The following is a 22,634-nucleotide window of genomic DNA, read 5'->3' on the forward strand; positions in this document are numbered from 1 at the left end:
GTTCCAGGATACATCAAATCCTGCATCAACGTCCAATCTTAGCTAATTTGGAAAAAGTGGCTTCCAAACACAATATAGAATAAGTCATCTAACAAAGATATTGCTTGATCGATTCTGAATTCTCCAAACTGATTATAATGTAGAAATGCATTAGTAGGGACAGTTAGATCTAACATAATAATCGATTTCAACTGGTTAACAAGACAATACGAATCTTTAAAATATTTATTTCATTTCATGTTTTCTTATTCTATTAGAATATACTTTAAACATTTCCTATTTTAAGTTGATTTTCCATAAACAAAGAACATTTTCATTTACATAAGAATAAAGAGAGAGGGATTCATTTCCTTGTACTAAAATTGTGCTATGATATGGGTACGGTTTATATTTTGTTTTAAGAGGCACTTTAGGTTTTGTATTTCATGATTTTGGGACAAATATACAATATTTAGTAAAATATTACCACCACTAAATTTTCAAATGGATGAGCGTATTGAGGACTTCCGAAAACATGTCTTTGATATCTCTTTTTGCATGAAAATTGAGTATTTAAATGAGTTTATAATGACATAAAATGCACTCCTATAGAAAATCGGTTTTGCTATTTTCGTAAAATAAGAGCAAATACGAGGTACTTGATATAGGAGTTCATTATTCTATCGCGTTTACATGAGCTTGAGATGTGATAGAATGATATTAGATATAATCATTAACAAAAACACCGAAAAATAAATGATATTTAGGACAAAATGCTACGTGAGTACGAGGAAAAATGTTATATGGCAAAAATCAACCCTTAAACATGTAGAAATCACCTCTACATATATGAGTCAGACCATAATAATTCTTGGGGTTGAACTAATGACACACACACGCTTGTAGAGTCAAGTTTTTGTAATAACCAGTTTTTGTTATAATTTTTTTGGGGTTGAATCAATTAGTACATAAATTGGTAAGAACAATTATTACATATCAATTGACAAAAAAAATCCTTTTTAATTTAAAGTAGATTTCAATCGTGATTTTTATTTAATTAAAAGAATATTTTTGCCAATTGATTTAGAATGATTAAACTAAATTATAATATCTATATTATCTAAGAACAAAGTAGCACTCATGTTCTTATTCTCACCATATTTTCAAATTTTGAACATCCAATCCTTATCTATATTTTTGAAAGTATAGTACTATAGTTATGTTATACATTAATTATTATTTATTTAAAGTATGGTATTAAAGATAAATTGGCTATTTGTTTAGGTAAATATTAATATGGCATTAGTAAATATTTTATTCTTATTTAGATTATTTATTTTTCAGTTATTTTAGAGTAAGTTTTTTGTTTTTCTTATCTAATCTTGTATTTGAGTTTTATTTTATTCTATCAAAATTTTCTAGCAAAAACTTACTGTGAACCAATTTCATGTACAAATATAAGATCCTCTTATTGATGATTTGGAGATAAATTATATCATCACCATATCTCAAAATTTTAAAAGTAAAAATTCATCTAAAATTTGATATATATCACCTTATAAATCATTAAAGATTTTCGATTTTTAAAAACATAGATTTTATTTTTATATATAAAAAGACATCGGATTTTAAAAATCGTCGATTAATTTTACTTCTTTGTTTTTTAGAATTTTTTCGAGATATAAATATTATTTGTTCCGATATATATATATATATATATATATATATATATAATAAAATTAACCTTTATCTTTTTATCTTGATGCTGAATACGTATCTTATTTAAATCCGAGCTGTAATTATATATGCGTGGAGACCAGAACACTGCACTTTTATTTGCTTCCGAACAAGAAAACGGGCGGAGATAGGCGATTTCGATTTCGAGTGGGAATTTTTGGGTTTTCTTTAATCGATTCGATTGTTTTGGTGGGTTTGATGTTCAGTTGCCTGACCTAATTTTTTTGTTTTTTGTAATGGCTACTGCTTCTGACTCCTCCGCCTCTGTTCAATCTGTAAATTCTGTTCTTGATCGCCATTCACGGCTCGCGTCGCCTTGTTCATGTTCGAGTATCTCTGATCAGAAGCACGTTTTGGCTTCTGAAATTTTCCTAAACCAATCAATCCCACCACCTGCTAGTTTCTTGGCCGAGGATGGTCAGGCTGAGGGAAGTGAGAATGTTGGTGTAACCAAGAAGTGTGTTTGGAACAATCCTGCTAATGGTGTTACTCCGCAGGTTGGTGCTTTGATGGGGACAGCATCTTGGCCTGATTTCTCCAAATCAGCTCGTGCTTCCACGAAGGCTTCTTCGAGTTCGACTGATTCTCTCTGAAGAACTTTCTCTCGAACCAATCATTCTGTCACAGGTTTATTATTTCTGTCATTGTTGTTCTCTATATTTTGGCCCTTTTAATCTACCTGTTCCATTTATCTGATGTTCTTAGTTGCTTGGGTCTTATTATATATGCTTCTAGTGTTATTATGAACTCGATGATCAAGTTTTCGTACAAGTTAGACTGCTTTCCTTACGAAATTTTCTTTTTGTGAATAACAGGGGACGTCAGTTGACCCTTGGTCTTCACAGGAAGTAGCAACAAATTCAGCTTCGAAGCATGAATCTCCCATCCGCCTGTATTCTCCGGAGCTAGGTGGTGACAGGACAAGTCACAGAAACATAACAGCCAACGGTAGCTTTTCTCAAGCACCAAATTCACACAGTTCTGTGGTTGAAGCGTCTCCTTTTAATCCAGGGAAGTCCAGCATCTCTTCGAGGGTATCTCCTAGGGACAACACACATAGGGATACTGGACAGAGAGGAGGATCTCACAGTGGGCATGAGCCACACCATCCGCGTGGTCCTTTTAGAAGGAACAACAGTGGACCAGCAACTTCAAGAGAATGGTTCTTCTAATCATGGCCATGGTGGTAGCAAACGATACCAGGAACGTTGGATTGATGATTGGAGCAATAACCATCTAATCTTTTGGCAGCAGAGGAAACCTTGCACCCCATCAGAGTGTCGCCTCTGGGCCCTTCATACGTGGTCCAGTTTCAAGGGCTCCTTTTATTCCTCCACCTCCCCCTGTGGGTGCGCGGCCCTATGGTCCCCCAGTGTTCTACAATGGTGAGGTTTGCTGCTTTGAGATACTTGCTTCTGTAGATTATCTTGCGTGCTTATATTTTGTTTCAATTTGCAGATGCTTCATCTTTTACGTATTATGCTCTTGGACCCCACCCAGGTTCACCCGGGCACATGCCTATGTTTCCATATGCACCAATGTTGTCTCCCATACCTGATCCTCACTTGCCTTCCAAAATTGTGAACCAGATAGATTATTATTTTTGGTATGTTATTTTTGTTATGCATACTAAATGATTCATCCGCTCATTGCTGTCTATTTGCACATGGTATCAACGCTTGGATTTTCACATGTATCTTGCAGTGATGATAATTTGGTGAAGGACACATATTTGCGCCAGAAAATGGATGTGGATGGATGGGTTCCCATAAACTTAATAGCGAACTTTAAGAAAGTAAGTCGGTCAAATTAATGAAAAATTTCCTGCTTATGCTTATTTCTTTATCCATTTTATCTAAACTTAAACTTGCGATTCTTTTTTGATTGTTGGTACATAGAAGAGAAATTTTGAGGCTCTAGATCAGAAAGTTGAAAATATCAAAAGCTTGATTCTTTAATTGGAATTTAGTGAGCAATATAGGTTAAGAATTTTGAAATGTTTCGGTTTTGTTAGATTATTCTTGGATGAAATAAAATGAGAATTGATATCTAACTGTAATACGCTTGAGTTTATCAGAAGATTTATATTGATATGGAAATGGTAAATTTGTATGACCAAGAATGCACATTAGAATCATGGTACACTCTTTTTAGTTGGTTTCATTAGGTAACAATGATACTATTTTGAGAATGAAGTAGCTTGGACGTGTTAGTTATTCACGTAAGTTGTCTTTGGAGTGGAATTTGGAGATGCCTGATCGGATCAAAATCATCTCTGGCTGAAAATCTTGCCTGCCATGATTTGAAACACCAAATCGACTGTTAGTGCTGCCATTTAACCTCTATCATAGTGACAGAGGCATCTGGATATTTTATGGCTGATCATATCGAACTTTTTAAATGATTTGTCACCTATTAAGATGAGACTTAGCTATGAATACTAATATTATACATCCACAATTTTTCAGATTAGGGAGCTGACAGACAATGTCCAACTTATACTGGATGCTTTGCGAGCTTCGAATGTGGTGGAAATACAGGTGAATGATTCGCATGTTTGATCTTCGTAATACCACTTTTCTTATAGTAAATCTTTTACTAGTAGTGTAGTCCAAAATTTTACTGAAAAAACAAGTGAATATGCTATTAACTTACGAGCAAAATCTGTTAATATCCCCTTTTCAGCTTTCTCATCCGACTTGTTCTATATATCTATATATCCTTTGGGTATTTTGTAGACATTTCATCCCACAACATGCACTTTAGATAGAGTATCGGTGCTTTCTAACTCATCTAGGCGATTTTTTTCTTACTCTTGCAGGGAGGAAAGGTGAGGAGGAAGGGTAACTGGAGAAAATGGATAATTCCAACCATCCTGTTTCCTACAGGATCAAGTCCTCAATTTCTTTAATGAGCAATATAGGTTAAGAAGTAAAATCATTGAACGAGGAAACAACTGGTTCTTTAGTGGTTTTTTTAAAATACAATTGTGCATTTTACGATGTCCTTTTACCAAGTACTCTAATATTTTGTCAAAAATATTAATTTCTCGTCAAAATGTTATTTCTAAAAAAGAAAAGATATATCATTAATATTGAAATATATGTACTACAATAAATGATAATTTCAATTATTGTTTGTATTGATTATATCAATTCATTTAATTCAAATTTGAATTTAATTCATTTTTATATTAATTCAAATATAATTTATATATTATATATTTTTTATTATTTTTTTATTCAAATTGAAACTAAACTTGATTGAAAATATAAATTAAATTAAAAATTTTTACATTGCTTATATCAATCAATTTAATTTGTGATATGATTTGTATTACTATGATATATTTAATTTTTATTACAAAAACTGTATAAATAAATTTTAAACACAAATGATTGCCATTTTATATATATATATGTGTGTGTGTGTACTGTAATAAATGACCACTTTAATTATTATTTGCATTGATTATATCAATTCATTTAATTCAATTTTGAATTTATTTAATTTTTGTATTAATTCAAATGTAATTTATGTATTATATGTTTTTAGTTTTTTACTCAAATTGAAACTAATCGAAGATAGCCTAAATTGGGGCAATCCATGGTATTTTTCGATTTCTAGATAATTGAATGTTAAGTGTTGTACAATTATTCCAAGGAAATGGGAATCATGGTGGCTGCAGATCAACTTTTGAAAACTAGATAGATATCGAACACATAATTAAACAAGAATAAAATGTTATAAAATATTTTGAAATATATTTATACAGATGGATTTATTTATATATTTCGAGCATGTTTTAGTTTGATATTTTTGAGTATAAGAATAATGTTTGAGCATGTTTTAGTTTGATATTTCGGAGAATATATCACCCAAATAAATCATATACTCTTGCTAATATACTATTCTCCAAAAATTAGATTTACTAGTATTTATCCATTATATATATAATTTCAAAAATATCATACTCAGCTCAAAACCAAGACGTAGTAAACTAATTTTAAGTATGATTCAAATTATTTTCACCGTAACAATTTATATTATAACAAAAATATATTATTCAAATGCTCGTGGCAGAATGTCCAACTTATACTGGATGCTTTGCGAGCTTCGAATGTGGTGGAAATACAGGTGAATGTATCGCATATTTAATCTTCGCAATACCACTTTTCTTATAGTTAATCTTTTACTAGTAGTGTAGTCCAAAATTTTACTGAAAAAACAAGTGAATATGCTATTAACTTACGAGCAAAATCTGTTAATATCCCCTTTTCAGCTTTCTCACACGCCTTGTTCTATATATCTATATACTTGTTATCCTTTGGGTATTTTGTAGACATTTCAGCCCACGACACTGCACTTTTTTATAGAGTATTGGTGGTCTCTAACTCATCTAGGTGAGTTTTTTTCTTACTCTTGCAAGGAGAAAAGGTGAGAAGGAAGGGTAACTGGAGAATGGATAATGCCAACCATCCTGTATCCTACAGGATCAAGTTTCAATCTCTCAATATTTCTAGTATGCATATTAATGATGAAAAGACAAACACGTAGTTTCTAGCGATATTATTATCATAGGTGGGGACTTTGAACACACAACAACTCTATATTTTAGGCTGCTTTCCGAGCTTGTGGTGGTCTCTAACTCATCTAGGCGATTTTTTTTCTTACTCTTGCAGGGAGAAAAGGTGAGGAGGAAGGGTAACTGGAGAAAATGGATAATGCCAACCATCCTGTATCCTACAGGATCAAGTTCTCAATCTCTCAATATTTCTAGTTTGTATATACATGATGAAAAAACAAACACGTAGTTTCTAGCGATACTATTATCATAGGTGGGGACTTTGAACACACAACTCTATATTTTAGGTTGTTTTTTCGAGCTTGTGGTGGTCTCTAACTCATCTAGACGATTTTTTTTCTTACTCTTGCTGGGAGAAAAGGTGAGGAGGAAGGTTAACTATAGAAAATAGATAATGTTAACCATCTTGTATCCTACAGGATCAAGTTCTCAATCTCTCAATATTTCTAGTCTGCATATACATGATGAAAAAACAAACACATAGTTTCTAACGATACATAGGTGGGGACTTTGAACATACAACAACTCTATATTTTAGGCTGCTTTTCCGAGCTTGTGCGGTGAAGTCATCAACGGCTATCTTGAAACATCGGCACATTTTTTTTGTTTTCTACATTTTAGTCCCCCTAATCATGGATTTTTGGATAGAAAAGGTTTACTAGATTTGGTTTGCTAAAAGTTTTTCTGTTCTTCATTTCTTCATTTAGTCATCGTCTGAAGATTTTGGTTAACTTCCACTTATTTCTTATAGTCGTTGGTAATTTAGTTGGATTCGTGATTGTCTCCAGTCTATTACCTCTCTCTCTTTTTTCCCCAGAAATATCTTATATTATATTGAAATATTGGATATGAATATTTTCTGTTTGGTTTTTGGTTGATACTTAATATTTTGATGACAGGATAATGTTCTTTATTTTAGTTGAGACTTTATGCATATAGAAAAATGTTTGGATATATATATATATATATATATATATATATATATATATATATATATATATATATTATAAAAATTGAATTGCTGTATGAATAAAAATGTGTTTTTTTAAGTGATTTATTTTTACTAATTGCATCTTTATCACTGCAAAAATTATAGATATTTTCAATAAAATATCTTTGAAAATCTATAAAGTAAGACTAAAGAAAATATTTAATCTAACCGATATAGCGTTTAATGTGTTGCCACAAGCATTAAATAATATTTTTTTGTTATAATATAAATTGTTACGGTGAAAATAGTTTGAATCATACTTAAAATTAGTTTACTACGTTTTGATTTTGAGCTGGGTACGATAGTTTTGAAATTATATATATAATGGATAAACACCAGTAAATCTAATATTTGGAGGATAGTATATTAGCAAGAGTATATATCTGGGAACTTTTCAACTGTCTCTACTAACATACCATTTGCCCCACCGGTGTCAAAAATGTCGGGAACGTCTTCAAATGTTGTTTCTACATGTTTCATCTGATTAACGAAGAAAAATTCTTAAGCAAAAACTTGTGTGAGACGGTCTCACAGGTCGTATTTGTGAGACGAATCTCTTATTTGGATCATCCATAAAAAAATACTACTTTTTATGCTAAAAGTATTACTTTTTATTGTGAATATGGGTAGGTTGACCCGTCTCACAAATTAAGATTCGTGAGACGGTCTCACATGAGACCCACTCAAATTCTTAAGTCAAAAAAGTAAAAATATTGTTATCCCTTTTTCAAAGAAATGCAATCGAGCAGCATAATACCTGACTTTGCACGGCACTAAGCATAGCTGGACCAATACGCTCGCGGACAAGTCTGCCACTTAGAAGGCTCCCTATCACATCAATCTGTACAGTCAGATTATTAGCTCCAAACTCAATCAGATTACTAAACATGCTATAAATCTTGAAGATTGAATGCCAGAATTATCACGTCTGCAATTGAATAGTATTGACTCAAGATTATTAATCCATTCAATAAATAAGACTTACAAAATACAGGAGACACTGTATCCCAGATTCATGGGACTGCCACAAAAGAAGTGATGATTCAAAGACTTCGATGGAGTAAACAGCACCGGATATGGCACCAACCGAAGCCCCTCTAACAAATCCACTTTCTGTCTCTTGGCCAATAAGCGCTCCAGTCATTGCTCCCAATATGGTACCAACTGCATAGCAGGGACATCTCCTTCATTAGCATAAAGAATAATTCGAGAGAAAGTACTACTAAAGATCATCATCCCTCTAAAATTCGGTAGTCGCTGCGTGAGACGTTTCTGAAAAAAATAATCATAAGGTGATTGAAAAATCACCTTTAATCAACTCCAAAAACCTACATAGCACAAAATTCACATCCAAAATCCTACACCACACAATCACAAAGAAAATGAAAACTGCATCCTTGGGGTTCTCAGTATGAATGATTGTTTTCTTCACATTCTCTGTCACTCAAGGTCCAAACATAGCCTAAAATTATAATTTCTTTAAATGTTCTAAATCCCCAAATATGCTGAAAACCCCCAATTTGCGGGACATAGTAAAAACCTAAACCCTAAAACAATAAAAACCACGGGAGAACAAATCAATGTTAAGGAAAAAAACACATTATAATTATGGGGTGGGTGAAACCACCAAACCCCTTGAATCGTGATAACCCACCTGCATTAGAAGCGTACGATCAAACCAAAATCAAGAAATTGAATCTACAACCACTCAAACCAAATGGTTCCAATATGTTGTTTGTACTTAAGAAGTCTACTACAAACAAAAAATGTTGAAACATATTGGAACCATTTGCAGCAAGGGAGGTGGAAAAGGAGTGTGGATTGGCAGTCCTCACTCACCCAAGGCACCTAAGCATGGCCCTCGTCCCCCTTCTCGTCTAAAATGCACTGAGATGCGCCAAATTGCAGCTGTTCTCTTCCAAGAATCCCCATTATCTTCAAAATGTTTGGTGCCATCCTTTTTGCCGAAACCTGTCTGCAAATCCTTGGCTTCTAATAGAGCCCTATTCTACGAGGATGAACTGTGTCAAGCGGTTGCGCAAAACAATCTTCGTTGATTTTTGCTGTTTTCTGGTATTATTTTTGTTCCATATATGTGTATAGCTAGAACATTGGCATGATTGCTTTTGGTATAGTTTCTGGAGATTTGGAGAAGGCCGGCCTTGTGAATTTTGGGGCCTAAAGATTCTGTTGTGATAGGAAATCTGCCGAATCAAGAAGTGGTTGAACTTCTAGAACTTAAATATCATCTTGACCGTCGGTTGAATTACTGTTTGAACGGTCTAAAACACCCCTGTGGATCACCAACTACTGCACCAACGTCGAACTGGTTCAGGATACATCAAATCCTGCATCAACGTCCAATCTTAGTGGATTTGGAGAAAGAGGTTTTCAAACAAAAAAACTTCTTCGGAAGTCATCTAACAAAGATATTGCCCAATCGATTCTGAATTCTCCCAACTGATTATAATGTGCTAGTGCATTAGTAGGGACAGTAGATCTAACACAGTAGTCGATTTCAACCGGTTAATAAGACAAGACGAATCTTTAAAATATTTATTTCATTTCATGTTTTCTTATTCTATTAGGGTGTGTTTGGTACAAGTGATGAGATAAATAAATGATTAGTTATGCTATAGATAACAAGATTGATATATTATTAATCAAACATTATGTGATACTATTAAGATTGTTTGGTTCAACATTTTGAATATGTGATTAGCTTTTAAATATTGGGTGAGTCTCATGTGAGACCGTCTCACGGATCATAATCCGTGAGACGGGTCAACTCTACCCATATTCACAATAAAAAGTAATACTCTTAGCATAAAAAGTAATACTTTTTCATGGGTAACCCAAATAAGAGATCCATCTCACAAATACGACCCGTGAGACTGTCTCACACAAATTTTTGTCTATTAATAAATTTAATATTATACCATTGTTAAGTTTACTTATTTGTTGTGCACAAAGCAATACATAATATTAGATAATAATAATAATAATAATAATAATAATAATAATAATAATGTTAATAATAAAGATATTAATAATCTTTGAATTAATATGTGTAAATATCATAAATTTAAATATAATAAAAATATTATTGATAAGCATAACCAACATTAAAATTTAGTTTTTATTATTTTATTAAAATATATACAAATAAATTATTTTTTTCAAAATAAAAATATATCTTTATATTTTTTAAAGTTTAAATCAAATTAAATAATAATGATATATATTAAATATCAAGATCGACATCTAACTGTACAACACTCTAAAATAAATTTTGTATTCAAGGCAAAAACTTATGTGAGACGGTCTCATGGGTCGTATTTTGTGAGACGGATCTCTATTTAGGGTCATCCATGAAAAAGTATTACTTTTTATACTAAGAGTATTACTTCTATTGTGAATATGAGTAGGGTTGATCCTGTCTAACAGATTAAGATCCGTGAGACGGTCTCACATAAGACTCACTCTTTATTCAATAAATAACTTAACACTCTAAGAAATAAGAGGAGAAAAATGTAATTTATTAAGTTTTGATAGTGTATCTCACTTGATTTGTTAGATTAATAATCAAATAGTTATCTAAAAATTGGATCTTAAATCGGATCAAAATGATTATTAAAACATCTTAAAATTTGAACCAAATATTGGATAAGTGTTTGACTATTAATCTATCATTGTTTAATCCACTCAACCAAACACATCCTTAGAATATACTTTGAACCTCTCCTATTTTAAATTGATTTTCCATAAACAAAGAACATTTTCATTTACCTAAGAATAAAGAAGTACAGGGATTCATTTCCTTGTACTAAAATTGTGCTATGATAACGGTACGGTTTATATTTTGTTTTAAGAGGCACTTTAGGTTTTGTATTTCATGATTCCGGGACAAATATACAATATTTAATAAAAATATTACCACCTACTAAATTTTTAAATGGATGAGCTTATTGAGTACTTCCGAAAACATGTCTTTGATATTTCTTCTTATATAGAAAATTGAATACTTAAATGAGTTTATAATGACATAAAATGCACTCTATAGAAATCGGTTTTGCCATTTTCATAAAATAAGAGCAAATACGAAGTATTTGTAGTTGATATAAGAGTTCATTATGTTGTGGCGTTTACATGTGCCTGAGATGTGATAGAATAATATTAGATACAGTCATCAACAGGAACACAAAAAAATAAGTGATATTTAGAACAAAATGCTACGTGTGTACCATGAAAAATGTTATATGACAAAAATCAACTCTCGAACATGTTGAAATCACCTCTATATTCTAGATAGTAGTGCATAGGATGAATCAGACCATAATAATAATTCTTAGGTTGAACTAGTGACAAATACTTGTAGAGCCAATTTTTTCTAATAATTTTTTGGGCTTGAATCAATTAGTACATAAATTATTTAGAACAATTATTACATGTCGATTGACAAAAAAATCCTTTTTAATTTAAAGTAGATTTTTATCATGATTTTATCTAATTAAAAGAATATTTTTGTCAATTGATTTAGAATGATTAAAGCAAATTATAATCTCTATATTATCTAAGAACAAAAGTAACACTCATGTTCTTATTCTCACCATATTTTCAAATTTTGAACATCCAATCCTTATCTATATTTTTGAAAGTATAGTAATGTTATACATTAATTATTATTTATTTAAAGTATGGTATTAAAGATAAATCGGCTATTTGTTTAAGTAAATAGTAATATGACAACAATAAATATTTTATTCTTATTTAGATTAATTATTTTTTTAGTTATTTTAGAGTAAGTTTTTTGTTTTTCTTATCTAATCTTGTATTTGAGTTTTATTTAATTCTATCAAATTTTCTAGCAAAAGTTAATGTGAAACAATTTGAAATACAAAGATAAGATCTTCTTAATGATAATTTGGAGATAAATTATATCATCACCATATGTCAAAATTTCAAAAGTAAAACTTGATATAAATCACCTTATAAATCATTAAAGATTTTTCGATTTTTAAAAACACAGGCTTTGTTTTTATATATAAAAGATATCGGATTTTAAATATCGATTATTTTACTTCTTTGTTTTTTTTTTCGAGATATAAAATATTATTTGTTCCGATATATAAATAAATAAAATTAACCTTTATCTTTTTATCTTGATACTAAATACGTATATCCTAATTAAATCCGAGCTGTAATTATATTTGTCGTAGGAAACTAATTCCCCGCTTCATTGCTCTATATATATGCGGGGAGACTAGAACACTGCACTTTTATTTGCTTCCGAACAAGAAAACGGGCGGAGATAGGCGATTTCGATTTCGAGTGGGAATTTTTGGGTTTTCTTTAATCGATTCGATTGTGTTGGTGGGTTTGATGTTCAGTTGCCTGACCTGATTTTTTGTTTTCTGCAATGGCTACTGCTTCTGACTCCGCCGCCTCTGTTCAATCTGTAAATTCTGTTATTGATCGCCATTCACGGCTCGCGTCGCCTTGTTCATGTTCGAGTATCTCTGATCAGAAGCACGTTTTGCCTTCTGAAATTTTCCTAAACCAATTAATCGCACCACCTGCTAGTTTCTTGGCCGAGGATGGTCAGGCTGAGGGAAGTGAGAATGTTGGTGTAACCAAGAAGTGTGTTTGGAAAAATCCTGCTAATGGTGTTACTCCGCAGGTTGGTGCTTTGATGGGGACAGCATCTTGGCCTGATTTCTCCAAATCAGCTCGTGCTTCCACGAAGGCTTCTTCGAGTTCGACAGATTCTCTTGAAGAGCTCTCTCACGAACCAATCATTCTGTCACAGGTTTATTATTTCTGTCATTGTTGTTCTCTATATTTTGGCCCTTTTAATCTACCTGTTCAATTTATCTGATGTTCTTAGTTGCTTGGGTATTATTATATATGCTTCTAGTGCTATTATGAACTCGATGATCAAGTTTTCGTACAAGTTAGACTGCTTTCCTTACGAAATTTTCTTTTTGTGAATAATAGGGGACGTCAGTTGACTCTTGGTCTTCACAGGAAGTAGCAACAAATTCAGTGGTTGAAGCGTCTCCTTTTAAGCCAGTGAAGTCCAGCATCTCTTCGGGGGTATCTCCTAGGGACAACACACGTTGGGATACTGGACAGAGAGGAGGATCTCACAGTGGGCATGAGCCACACCATCCGTGTGGTCTTTTAGAAGGAACAACAGTGGACCGCAACTTCAAGGGAATGGTTCTTCTAATCATGGCCATGGGTAGCAAACGATACCAGGAACGTTGGATTGATGATTGGAGCTATAACCATCAATCTTTTGGCAGCAGAGTAAACCTTGCACCCCAGCAGAGTGTCGCCTCTGGGCCCTTCATACGTGGTCCAGTTTCAAGGGCTCCTTTTATTCCTCCACCTCCCCCTGTGGGTGGGCGGCCCTATGGTCCCCCGGTGTTCTACAATGGTGAGGTTTGCTGCTTTGAGATACTTGCTTCTGTAGATTATCTTGCGTGCTTATATTTTGTTTCAATTTGCAGATGCTTCATCTTTTACGTATTTTGCTCTTGGACCCCACCCAGGTTCACCCGGGCACATGCCTATGTTTCCATATGCACCAATGTTGTCTCCCATACCTGATCCTCACTTGCCTTCCAAAATTGTGAACCAGATAGATTATTATTTTTGGTATGTTATTTTTGTTATGCATACTAATGATTCATCCGCTCATTGCTGTCTATTTGCACATGGTATCAACGCTTGGATTTTCACATGTATCTTGCAGTGATGATAATTTGGTGAAGGACACATATTTGCGCCAAAAAATGGATGTGGATGGATGGGTTCCCATAAACTTAATAGCAAACTTTAAGAAAGTAAGTCGGTCAAATTAATGAAAAATTTCCTGCTTTTGCTTATTTCTTTATCCATTTTATCTAAACTTAAACTTGCGATTCTTTTTTGACTGTTGGTACATAGAAGAGAAATTTTGAGGCTCTAGATCAGAAAGTTGAAAATATCAAAAGCTTGATTCTTTAATTGGAATTTAGTGAGCAATATAGGTTAAGAATTTTGAAATGTTTCGGTTTTGTTAGATTATTCTTGGATGAAATAAAATGACAATTGATATCTAACTGCAATTAACTTGAGTTTATCAGAAGATTTATATTGATATGGAAATGGTAAATTTGTATTACAAAGAATGCACATTAGAATCATGTTACACTCTTTTTACTTGGTTTCATTAGGTAACAATGATACTATTTTGAGAATGAAGTAGCTTGGACCGGTTAGTTATTCAAAATCATCTCTGGCTGAAAATCTTGCCTGCCATGATTTGAAACACCAAATCGACTGTTAGTGCTGTCATTTAACCACTTATCATAGTCACAGAGGCAGCTGGATATTTTATGGCTGATCATATCAAACTTTTTAAATGATTTGCCACCTATTACGATGAGACTTAACTATGAATACTAATATTATACACTCTCAATTTTTCAGATTAGGGAGCTGACAGACAATGTCCAACTTATATTGGATGCTTTGCGAGCTTCGAATGTGGTGGAAATACAGGTGAAATGTATCGCATATTTGATCTTCGCAATACCACTTTTCTTATAGTAAATCTTTTACTAGTAGTGTAGTCCAAAATTTTACTGAAAAAACAAGTGAATATGCGATTAACTTATGAGCAAAATCTGTTAATATCCCCTTTTTAGCTTTCTCATCCGACTTGTTCTATATATCTATATATCCTTTGGGTATTTTGTAGACATTTCATCCCACAACATGCACTTTAGATAGAGTATCGGTGCTTTCTAACTCATCTAGGCGATTTTTTTCTTACTCTTGCAGGGAGGAAAGGTGAGGAGGAAGGGTAACTGGAGAAAATGGATAATTCCAACCATCCTGTTTCCTACAAGATCAACTGAACTTTGATACACTTGACATTTGAATTTAGAAACGTTCCATCCACCTGTCTTGAGCGCATATATCTTGTATTTTTGGATGTTCGCAAATCTTACTCAGAAGTTAATTTGATGGGATACTTGGATCTCATCACACGATATATTTTAGAGAGATTTTTTTAAATAGACTTTACACAATTACTATAATCAATTTTAGTCTTCAATTAAATTATTTTATCAAAATAATCTTTGTATCATATCAAATTAGATCAAAATGTTTTTTAATTGATTCAGTGTATCAATTATCATATATATCCACCTTTTTTTTGAGGTCAAAGACTTTTTAAATATAATCCTCAACCGGAAAGTCGTTAGCTTTCATCATTTATATGTAGATATGCATAATCGCCGCCACAATTGTCCTATTTTGCCCCCCCTCTAATTAAAATATATTATCGTTTGTGATCATAGGAACTCTATATAAACCAACTCCTCGTACCTTAACATTTCTACCTTCACCCACTAGATTTTCAAACTTTCAATCGGAATTCGAGTTATTTGTTTGATGTCACATTGATGGCTGGTCTAAAATTGTGTGTATGTTTGATGTTGGTTGCATTTTTTATCGTCTGCGAATCGCGTTCTCTCCGTCCATCGGTCCGGCAGTCATTGCTCCAGAGTGGGGAAGAGATCATTAAAGCCAGATTATAAAAAAAAGAAGAGAAAGTAAAAATTCTTGATGTTTGGAGGGCGAGAGATTGGAACTTGGAAGATTCTTGTTTATGCTTTATTTTGTGTTTAAATTTCATCGTGAACTTTTGTTTTCATGTGTATTTTATTAATGCATGTAGTGGGATTGCGACCTAATTTTGTATCATGTGAATTCTTTGCATGTATACAGTTTCTTATACTGTCCACAGTTCTTTTGGATGAAAAGAGTGGGCGTCAACTCCAAATATTATATCATCATATTTCTTTCTGTGTACTGTGACACTTTTTTCTTTTTTTTTTATCTGACGACGCATTGTTCTGGTTGGACGAAATTTTATCGTACTATATTTTGTTCAAACGAGTCTCATTGGCGCGAATTAATTTTTTTCCAAATATATTTATATACGTCAAAGTACGATAAACCCGATTAAAACAATTTAATGATGATTTTTTTTAAAAAAGATTGATGATGTTTGGTTTGAGATTTATTGTCTTCTGTTTATATATATGTTTGATGCATTTAATTTTAATAAATCATGCCAAATGAAATTTTGTTTGAGGCACAGGGTAATATGATTTGAATCATACTTAAAATTAGTTTACTCCGTACGTTTGGTTTGAGCCGAGTATGGATATTTTTGAAATTATATATATAATAGATGCAACACTAGTAAATATAATTTTTGGAGGATAGTATATTAGCAAGAGTAAATGATTTATTTGGTGATATACTCCTCCGAATATATCAAACTAAAACAAGCTCCAACATTATTCAAGCTCAAATTCGTATACTCCAAAATATCAAACTAAAACATGCTCGAAATATATAATAAATCCATATGTATAAATATATTTCAAAAGATTTATAACATCTATTCCTGTTTAATTACGTGCTCGATATCTATCCAGTTTTCAAATAATTGTACAACATTTTAACATTGAATTATCTTGAAATCGAAAAATAACCATGAATAGCTCCCATTTAACCTGTCACTACAAGAAAAGTGGGTTTTCCGCAGCGTGCAATATGCGCCGCGGAAGACGCACGCTGTAAAGTTGAAAGTCATCTTAAGTTGACACTATTGGCGGCGTGCGATTTACGCTACAGTTTCGTCTAATAACGGCGTGCAGAGGATGCTATTGATAGTTAAACTATTGGCAGCATGCATATGTACGCTGTTAGTACAAATTTCTGCAGCGTGCACAAGTACGTAGTTAATAGTGATAAAACAAAAAATATTAGCGACGGTTTCGACAAAACCGTCGCAAACGGGCGACGGGGCCTAACCGTCGCTAATTTAGCGACGGTCTTAAAATTTAGCGACGGTGTTATAATTTCGCGACAGTTCCAAAACCGTCGTTAAAGTTTGCATAATTTTTTTTAAAAAAATACTTTTATAATTTAATACATTTTTATAAAAATACAATACAACTATAATAATAATACTCATGATCTTAATTAACAATTAAAAAATACTCATGATCTTAATTAACAATTAAAAAATTAACCAAAAATTGAAACAAAAACAAGTATTTAAATCGAAACTAAAATCATGTAAGTAGAGAAAAATGTTAAGTGTTGTGAAAAAAAATGGAACGGAGATCGGGAATAAATAGAGAATTTACGATTTTTTAGCGACGTTTTGTTACTAAACGGTCGCCGATGTAAGTCTATTAGCGACGGTTAATTATTAACCGTCGCCGATTTAAATCGGCGACGGTTCGCAGCGTGCGTTTAATGCACGTTGTTGATGACGTGCTGCGGAAAATCATTTTTCTTGTAGTGTGTCTTCGATTAGTCGTTTAACAGAAGCTTTTGAGCGTGAACAGTGAGGTGCAGCTGGGCAAGTGCGTGTGTGCATGCATGCATTGCAAGGCTAAGCATGCTTGTCTTGGGACGATAACCCCTCGAACGAGGGCTTGCAACTTCACCAGACTTTTCTGAATGCCTTTCTAGCCTGTATAAATATATGCAAACATGCATTATGTTATCATAAGTAATATATAGTTTAGGGCATTGTTTGTCCAATAATTTTGACCAAAATAGATTTTGATTATCTGATTATTAAAAGTAGGTACGTATTACTAAAATAATTTGTCATCGTTCGTATTTGGAATCATTTTTTCGCGAGTGCTACCATGTTTTTAAACATATGGATAATATTCAATACTATGTTATGAGACACAAAGGAAACCAAGTTATTACATTAAGACCAATTTTGACTCATAAAATAATCAAATTTCAATTCAAGCCAACTTACAAGATCATTTTCGTCTTTTCAACAAAATTATCTCTATATATATTGGTGTGTGCGCGTAAATAAGTATGACAACCATATCTTCTCTTGATCACAAGAAATCTGTACTCATAGTCTCTTCATGTAGGATGTTGCTTATTTCATTGCTGAATCTTCCTTTTGTTGTTGTTGTGCACAAGAATCGCTTTCGTGATCGGATGATGATCGTTGGAAAAGTTTTTTCACGACGATTAGAGATAGAGGCTTTTTCCGTTTCCTGTAATGAAACCCATTTTGGCTGTCGGCTTTGAGATTTAAGAATTGTGAAATGTTGGGACTATTCAACACGTTTGTGCATGGATGAATTGTTTGGGTCTTTTGTTGTGTATCTCTCGCGAAATACCTATATTGCCCTTGCTAAACACGTTTGTTTTGGATTTCACGGTGGTTCTTAGTTCATATTTCAGGTATGGAACTGAAATTTGAATCAAGAAAGATTTTAAATTTGAAATCGGTCATTTTTTTGTAGGGAAAATATAAACTTTTCGATCTATTAACTTGTTACATTTTGAGTTTTGATCGACTAAATATTTAAAATTTTACTTTAGTATAACTTCAAATAAATTGCTAACGATACCGAATTTTTTTGTAAAGATTGAATTATTATTATTATTATTTTTTTGAAAAGATTGAATTAGTTTTGGTCTTATCAATGACATGTATTTTGGACCTTCATACAGAAGTAATTGCGTAACTATGCAATATTTTGTGAAAAGTAAAAATAATTTCAACGTCTCGATACCATAAAGATTTGAAGTTGTTTTAAGAACAAATATGCATTTGGACATATATTTTAAAATCATTTTTATAATTAAAAAGTAATATGTTTTGATTTTTATCGTTACCTTTATTTCTAAAAATATAAAAAAAAAACTCTCAATTGTTCTTTGTAGAACACCTTTTTAAAAATATTTCACAAAAATTTTATCCAAACACATGCTTTTATTTTTTATTTGTAAAATACTAAAAATATTGGCTCAGCCGAGCCTTAATTTGTTTTGGTTCTGAAAATGTAGTTGAGATAATTTTCTCCTAATTTTTATTTTAGATTCCTTGAAAAAAAGAAAAAGAAAAAGAAAAAGAACTGCTAATAATTTATAAATGAATAAGAATGAAAATATATTATGCGCCTGTATTAATTTGCATAATTTACGATGATTTATAGGAATAGTCAAATTATCCACGTCATACAAGATGGATACGATACAATGCCATGTAACAACACAACTAGTGATGATAAAGAAAAAACTAATAGCAAACAAACATTGTGTGTACGTAGGATCTGTGAGGGAATACAAACCACACCTCAAAATTTTCTTTACAAAATCGTGATCAAGCGCAGAGACCGAACACGAAAGATGTTGCTCAGAAACTACATACATAGAGCTGCACCTAGCCAATCTAAAACTACGGATTTATTGAACAAATAGAGAGGCCGTATACGAGTAAGAGGATATCATCAAGCTGGTGTTTCTCGCCGTACAAAAAGAGCATCAAAATACTCTTCTACACAACGGGCAAGAACCGTGTCTCACCAGCCAAGAGTCGATGCAAGGTAGATGAAACAAGTGGTGACAATGAGGTAAACTTCGCACGGTCTCCCCTAGCTGAAAGTCCTGCTTATATTTAAAACATGGGACAGATTCTTCTAAATCAGTTCAACTTGTCGATAAAAGAAGTCTATATACAAAGAGCTCAAACTTTGGCCAACACTTGAATAATTACAATGGCCTCTTCTGAAATTAGGTGGATATAAATGAATACCCACAACGAGTGTAGATGTAGGATGTGTCGTATGCGTAATTGCTTTGTCATAGAAATTACGCAAATTTCATAAATGTCACTATATAGGCCAAAAGTCAAGGTGCACTGATGTAGTTTATCTAACAAGAGACAGATAAAAAGGGAAAGAAATTAGAACAGTACCTGAAGGCAAACAGAACAAGAGACTCCCTCTCCGGAAGTATCAACAATGTCGTCTCTTGCAACCCTTATCTTTGGGAACTTTTCAACTGTGTCTACTAACAAACCATTTGCCCCGCCAGTGTCAAAAATGTCGGGAACGTCTTCAAATGTTGTTTCTACAGCTCCCATCTGATTAACAAAGAAAATTTCGTAAGTCAAAAGAGTAAAAATACTGTCATCCCTATTTCAAAGAAAAGCAATCGAGCAGCATAATACCTGACTTTGCACGGCACTTAGCATAGCTGGACCAATACGCTCGCGGACAAGTCTGCCACTTAGAAGGCTCACTATCACATCAATCTGTACAGTCAGATTATTAGCTCCAAACTCAATCAGATTACTAAACATGCTATAAATATCGAAGATTGAATGCCAGAATTATCACGTCTGCAATTGAATAGTATTGACTCAAGATTATTAATCCATTCAATAGATAAGACTTACCAAATACAGGAGACACTGTATCCCAGATTCATCGGACTGCCACAAAAGAAGTGATGATTCAAAGACTTCGATGGAGTAAACAGCACCGGATATGGCACCAACCGAAGCCCCTCTAACAAATCCGCTTTCTGTCTCTTGGCCAATAAGCGCTCCAGTCATTGCTCCCAATATGGTACCAACTGCATAGCAGGGACAGCTCCTTCATTAGCATAAAGAATAATTCGAGAGAAAGTACTACTAAAGATCACCATCCCTCTAAAATCCAGTAGTTGCTGCGCGAGACGTTTCTGACAAAAATAATCATAAGGCGATTTTTCAATCACCTTTTAATCAACTCCAAAAACCTATAGAGCACAAAATTCACGTCCAAAATCCTACACCACACAATCACAAAGAAAATGAAAACTGCATCCTTGGGGTTCTCAGTATAAATGATTGTTTCTTCACATTCTCTGTCACCCAAGGTCCAAATATAGCCTAAAATTATATTTTCTTTTAAGTGTTCTAAATCCCCAAATATGCTGAAAAACCCCAATTTGCAGAACATAGTAAAAACCTAAACCCTAAAACAATAAAAACCACGGGAGAATAAATCAATGTTAAGAAAAAAACACATCATAATTATGGGGTGGGTGAAACCATCAAACCCCTTGAATCGTGATAACGCACCTGCATTAGAAGCGTACGATCAAACCAAAATCAAGAAATCGAATCTACAGAGAGGTTGAACCACTCACCCAAGGCAAAGAAAAAGGTTAAAACTGCGGAGAGAACATTTCCGACGACAGCAGACACCGCGAATCGAACAAATTCTTTGATCCTATAGACTAAACATCCAATTGGACAAGAATCCGCCACTTCGGATGTCGTCGGCAGAGGATCAGGTGGGTTTGCATGAAACTCCATCGATTCTTCATTCATGAAAGGAGAAATACCTATGGAGGTGATCAAGTGAGAGATACACATCTTTCTCCACGAAACGAAGAAATGTAATACACACAATTAGGAATTATAAGCCAAATGCACCCAATTTGATGTATAGGAATCCACCACAAATCAAAAACCATTTTATTATAATATAAATGATATTGATATAAAATATAATATAAAAGAATAAAAAATACTTTTTTTTAATGGGAGATTTTTTAAAATTGTACCTTTTTTACGTATTTTTTTAACGACGTTGAAACTCATTGTCGGATGAACCTGTAGATCAACACAATAGCCTGTAAACTATGCTAGTCAAGTAAATCGTACTGAACAAATCCAATAATGTGTTGGTAGAATAATCGAACTATTCATTATTGATTAAATAATCATCTACTCCATCAACTCAAACATCTTTAAAATCTTTACACACTTATTTATACATAGAGTGGTGTGTTTATATAAAGAACACAATATTAACCAAGTAAAATATACCATAGGTTCAGTTTGGTGCAAAAGATTAGGGATCGATGAATCGTCATATTAAAGCGCCCATCATCCTATTTTAATTCTCATTTAGGCCGAAACCCAACCTAATTAATGATCTCATTATACATTATCTTGTTTTGATTTTCATTTACATCGAAACCTAACCTAAATAATGAGTCCATCATAGATCCATTTTTTCCTCGAATCTGCTCATGCGGCTTGATTTCTCCTCACGTTTATATAAAATATTTTCTGAAGGTGGAAATTGAATCGAATAAGTTTCGTATGAACGAATACTTTGAGATACAACGAAAAATTTCGAATTCAAAAACTTTGAAATGATTAGAAGTTATAATAAAGAAACTATTTCAATTTAAAAAACAAAGGGTCTGCAACATATTTTTTGCCCAGCATTATATGGAACTCTAGCAATTCAAAGTAGCTGTGTGAATTTTACAGGTTATTTTATTAATTCGAGGATTTACTCAATATGCATTGAAAAATAACGACCGTGGATTTCTACGTCATGAAGAAGAAGGCATGCATGCATGATACAACAACCAAAAAATGTTTCACAATGAAGGAGAAGATTTGGTGTCAAAGAAAGACGAGAGAATCCAAAT

At 32.9% G+C, this 22,634-nt stretch overlaps 3 protein-coding genes and 1 pseudogene across 4 annotated transcripts; 2 read left to right on the forward strand and 2 right to left on the reverse strand.

Moving 5' to 3' along the window:
• Positions 1 to 1,796: 1,796 nt before the first annotated feature.
• LOC140831182 (la-related protein 1C-like) lies at positions 1,797 to 7,259 on the forward strand (annotated as a pseudogene).
• Positions 7,260 to 7,510: 251 nt separating this feature from the next.
• Positions 7,511 to 9,755, reverse strand: LOC140812910 (NEP1-interacting protein-like 1). Of its 2 annotated transcripts, none has more exons than XM_073171320.1 (4): positions 9,132 to 9,755; positions 8,278 to 8,456; positions 8,050 to 8,133; positions 7,511 to 7,772 (listed from the first exon to the last, which is right to left on the reverse strand). In XM_073171320.1, exons 2-4 carry the CDS (start codon positions 8,434 to 8,436, stop codon positions 7,659 to 7,661), a joined length of 357 nt encoding a protein of 118 aa, XP_073027421.1. In that variant the 5' UTR covers positions 8,437 to 8,456; positions 9,132 to 9,755; the 3' UTR covers positions 7,511 to 7,658. The 2 variants fall into 2 exon arrangements, with proteins under 2 accessions (XP_073027421.1, XP_073027495.1); XM_073171394.1 differs by lacking the exon at positions 9,132 to 9,755 and adding an exon at positions 8,947 to 9,110.
• Positions 9,756 to 12,538: 2,783 nt separating this feature from the next.
• On the forward strand, positions 12,539 to 15,289 carry LOC140831994 (la-related protein 1C-like). The gene is made up of 6 exons (XM_073196122.1): positions 12,539 to 13,101; positions 13,290 to 13,734; positions 13,808 to 13,955; positions 14,053 to 14,143; positions 14,772 to 14,843; positions 15,126 to 15,289. The coding sequence occupies exons 1-6, from the start codon at positions 12,712 to 12,714 to the stop codon at positions 15,207 to 15,209; spliced, it is 1,230 nt and encodes a 409-aa protein (XP_073052223.1). The 5' UTR covers positions 12,539 to 12,711; the 3' UTR covers positions 15,210 to 15,289.
• A 4,128-nt stretch (positions 15,290 to 19,417) lies between these two features.
• LOC140812821 (NEP1-interacting protein-like 1) lies at positions 19,418 to 21,631 on the reverse strand. Its single transcript, XM_073171220.1, has 5 exons — positions 21,333 to 21,631; positions 20,596 to 20,774; positions 20,368 to 20,451; positions 20,113 to 20,280; positions 19,418 to 19,802 (listed from the first exon to the last, which is right to left on the reverse strand). The coding sequence occupies exons 1-5, from the start codon at positions 21,559 to 21,561 to the stop codon at positions 19,680 to 19,682; spliced, it is 783 nt and encodes a 260-aa protein (XP_073027321.1). The 5' UTR covers positions 21,562 to 21,631; the 3' UTR covers positions 19,418 to 19,679.
• Between the last annotated feature and the right edge of the window lie 1,003 nt (positions 21,632 to 22,634).

The sequence above is a fragment of the Primulina eburnea genome, chromosome 1, assembly GCF_022965805.1.
Source record: "Primulina eburnea isolate SZY01 chromosome 1, ASM2296580v1, whole genome shotgun sequence".
Taxonomy (NCBI): domain Eukaryota; kingdom Viridiplantae; phylum Streptophyta; class Magnoliopsida; order Lamiales; family Gesneriaceae; genus Primulina; species Primulina eburnea.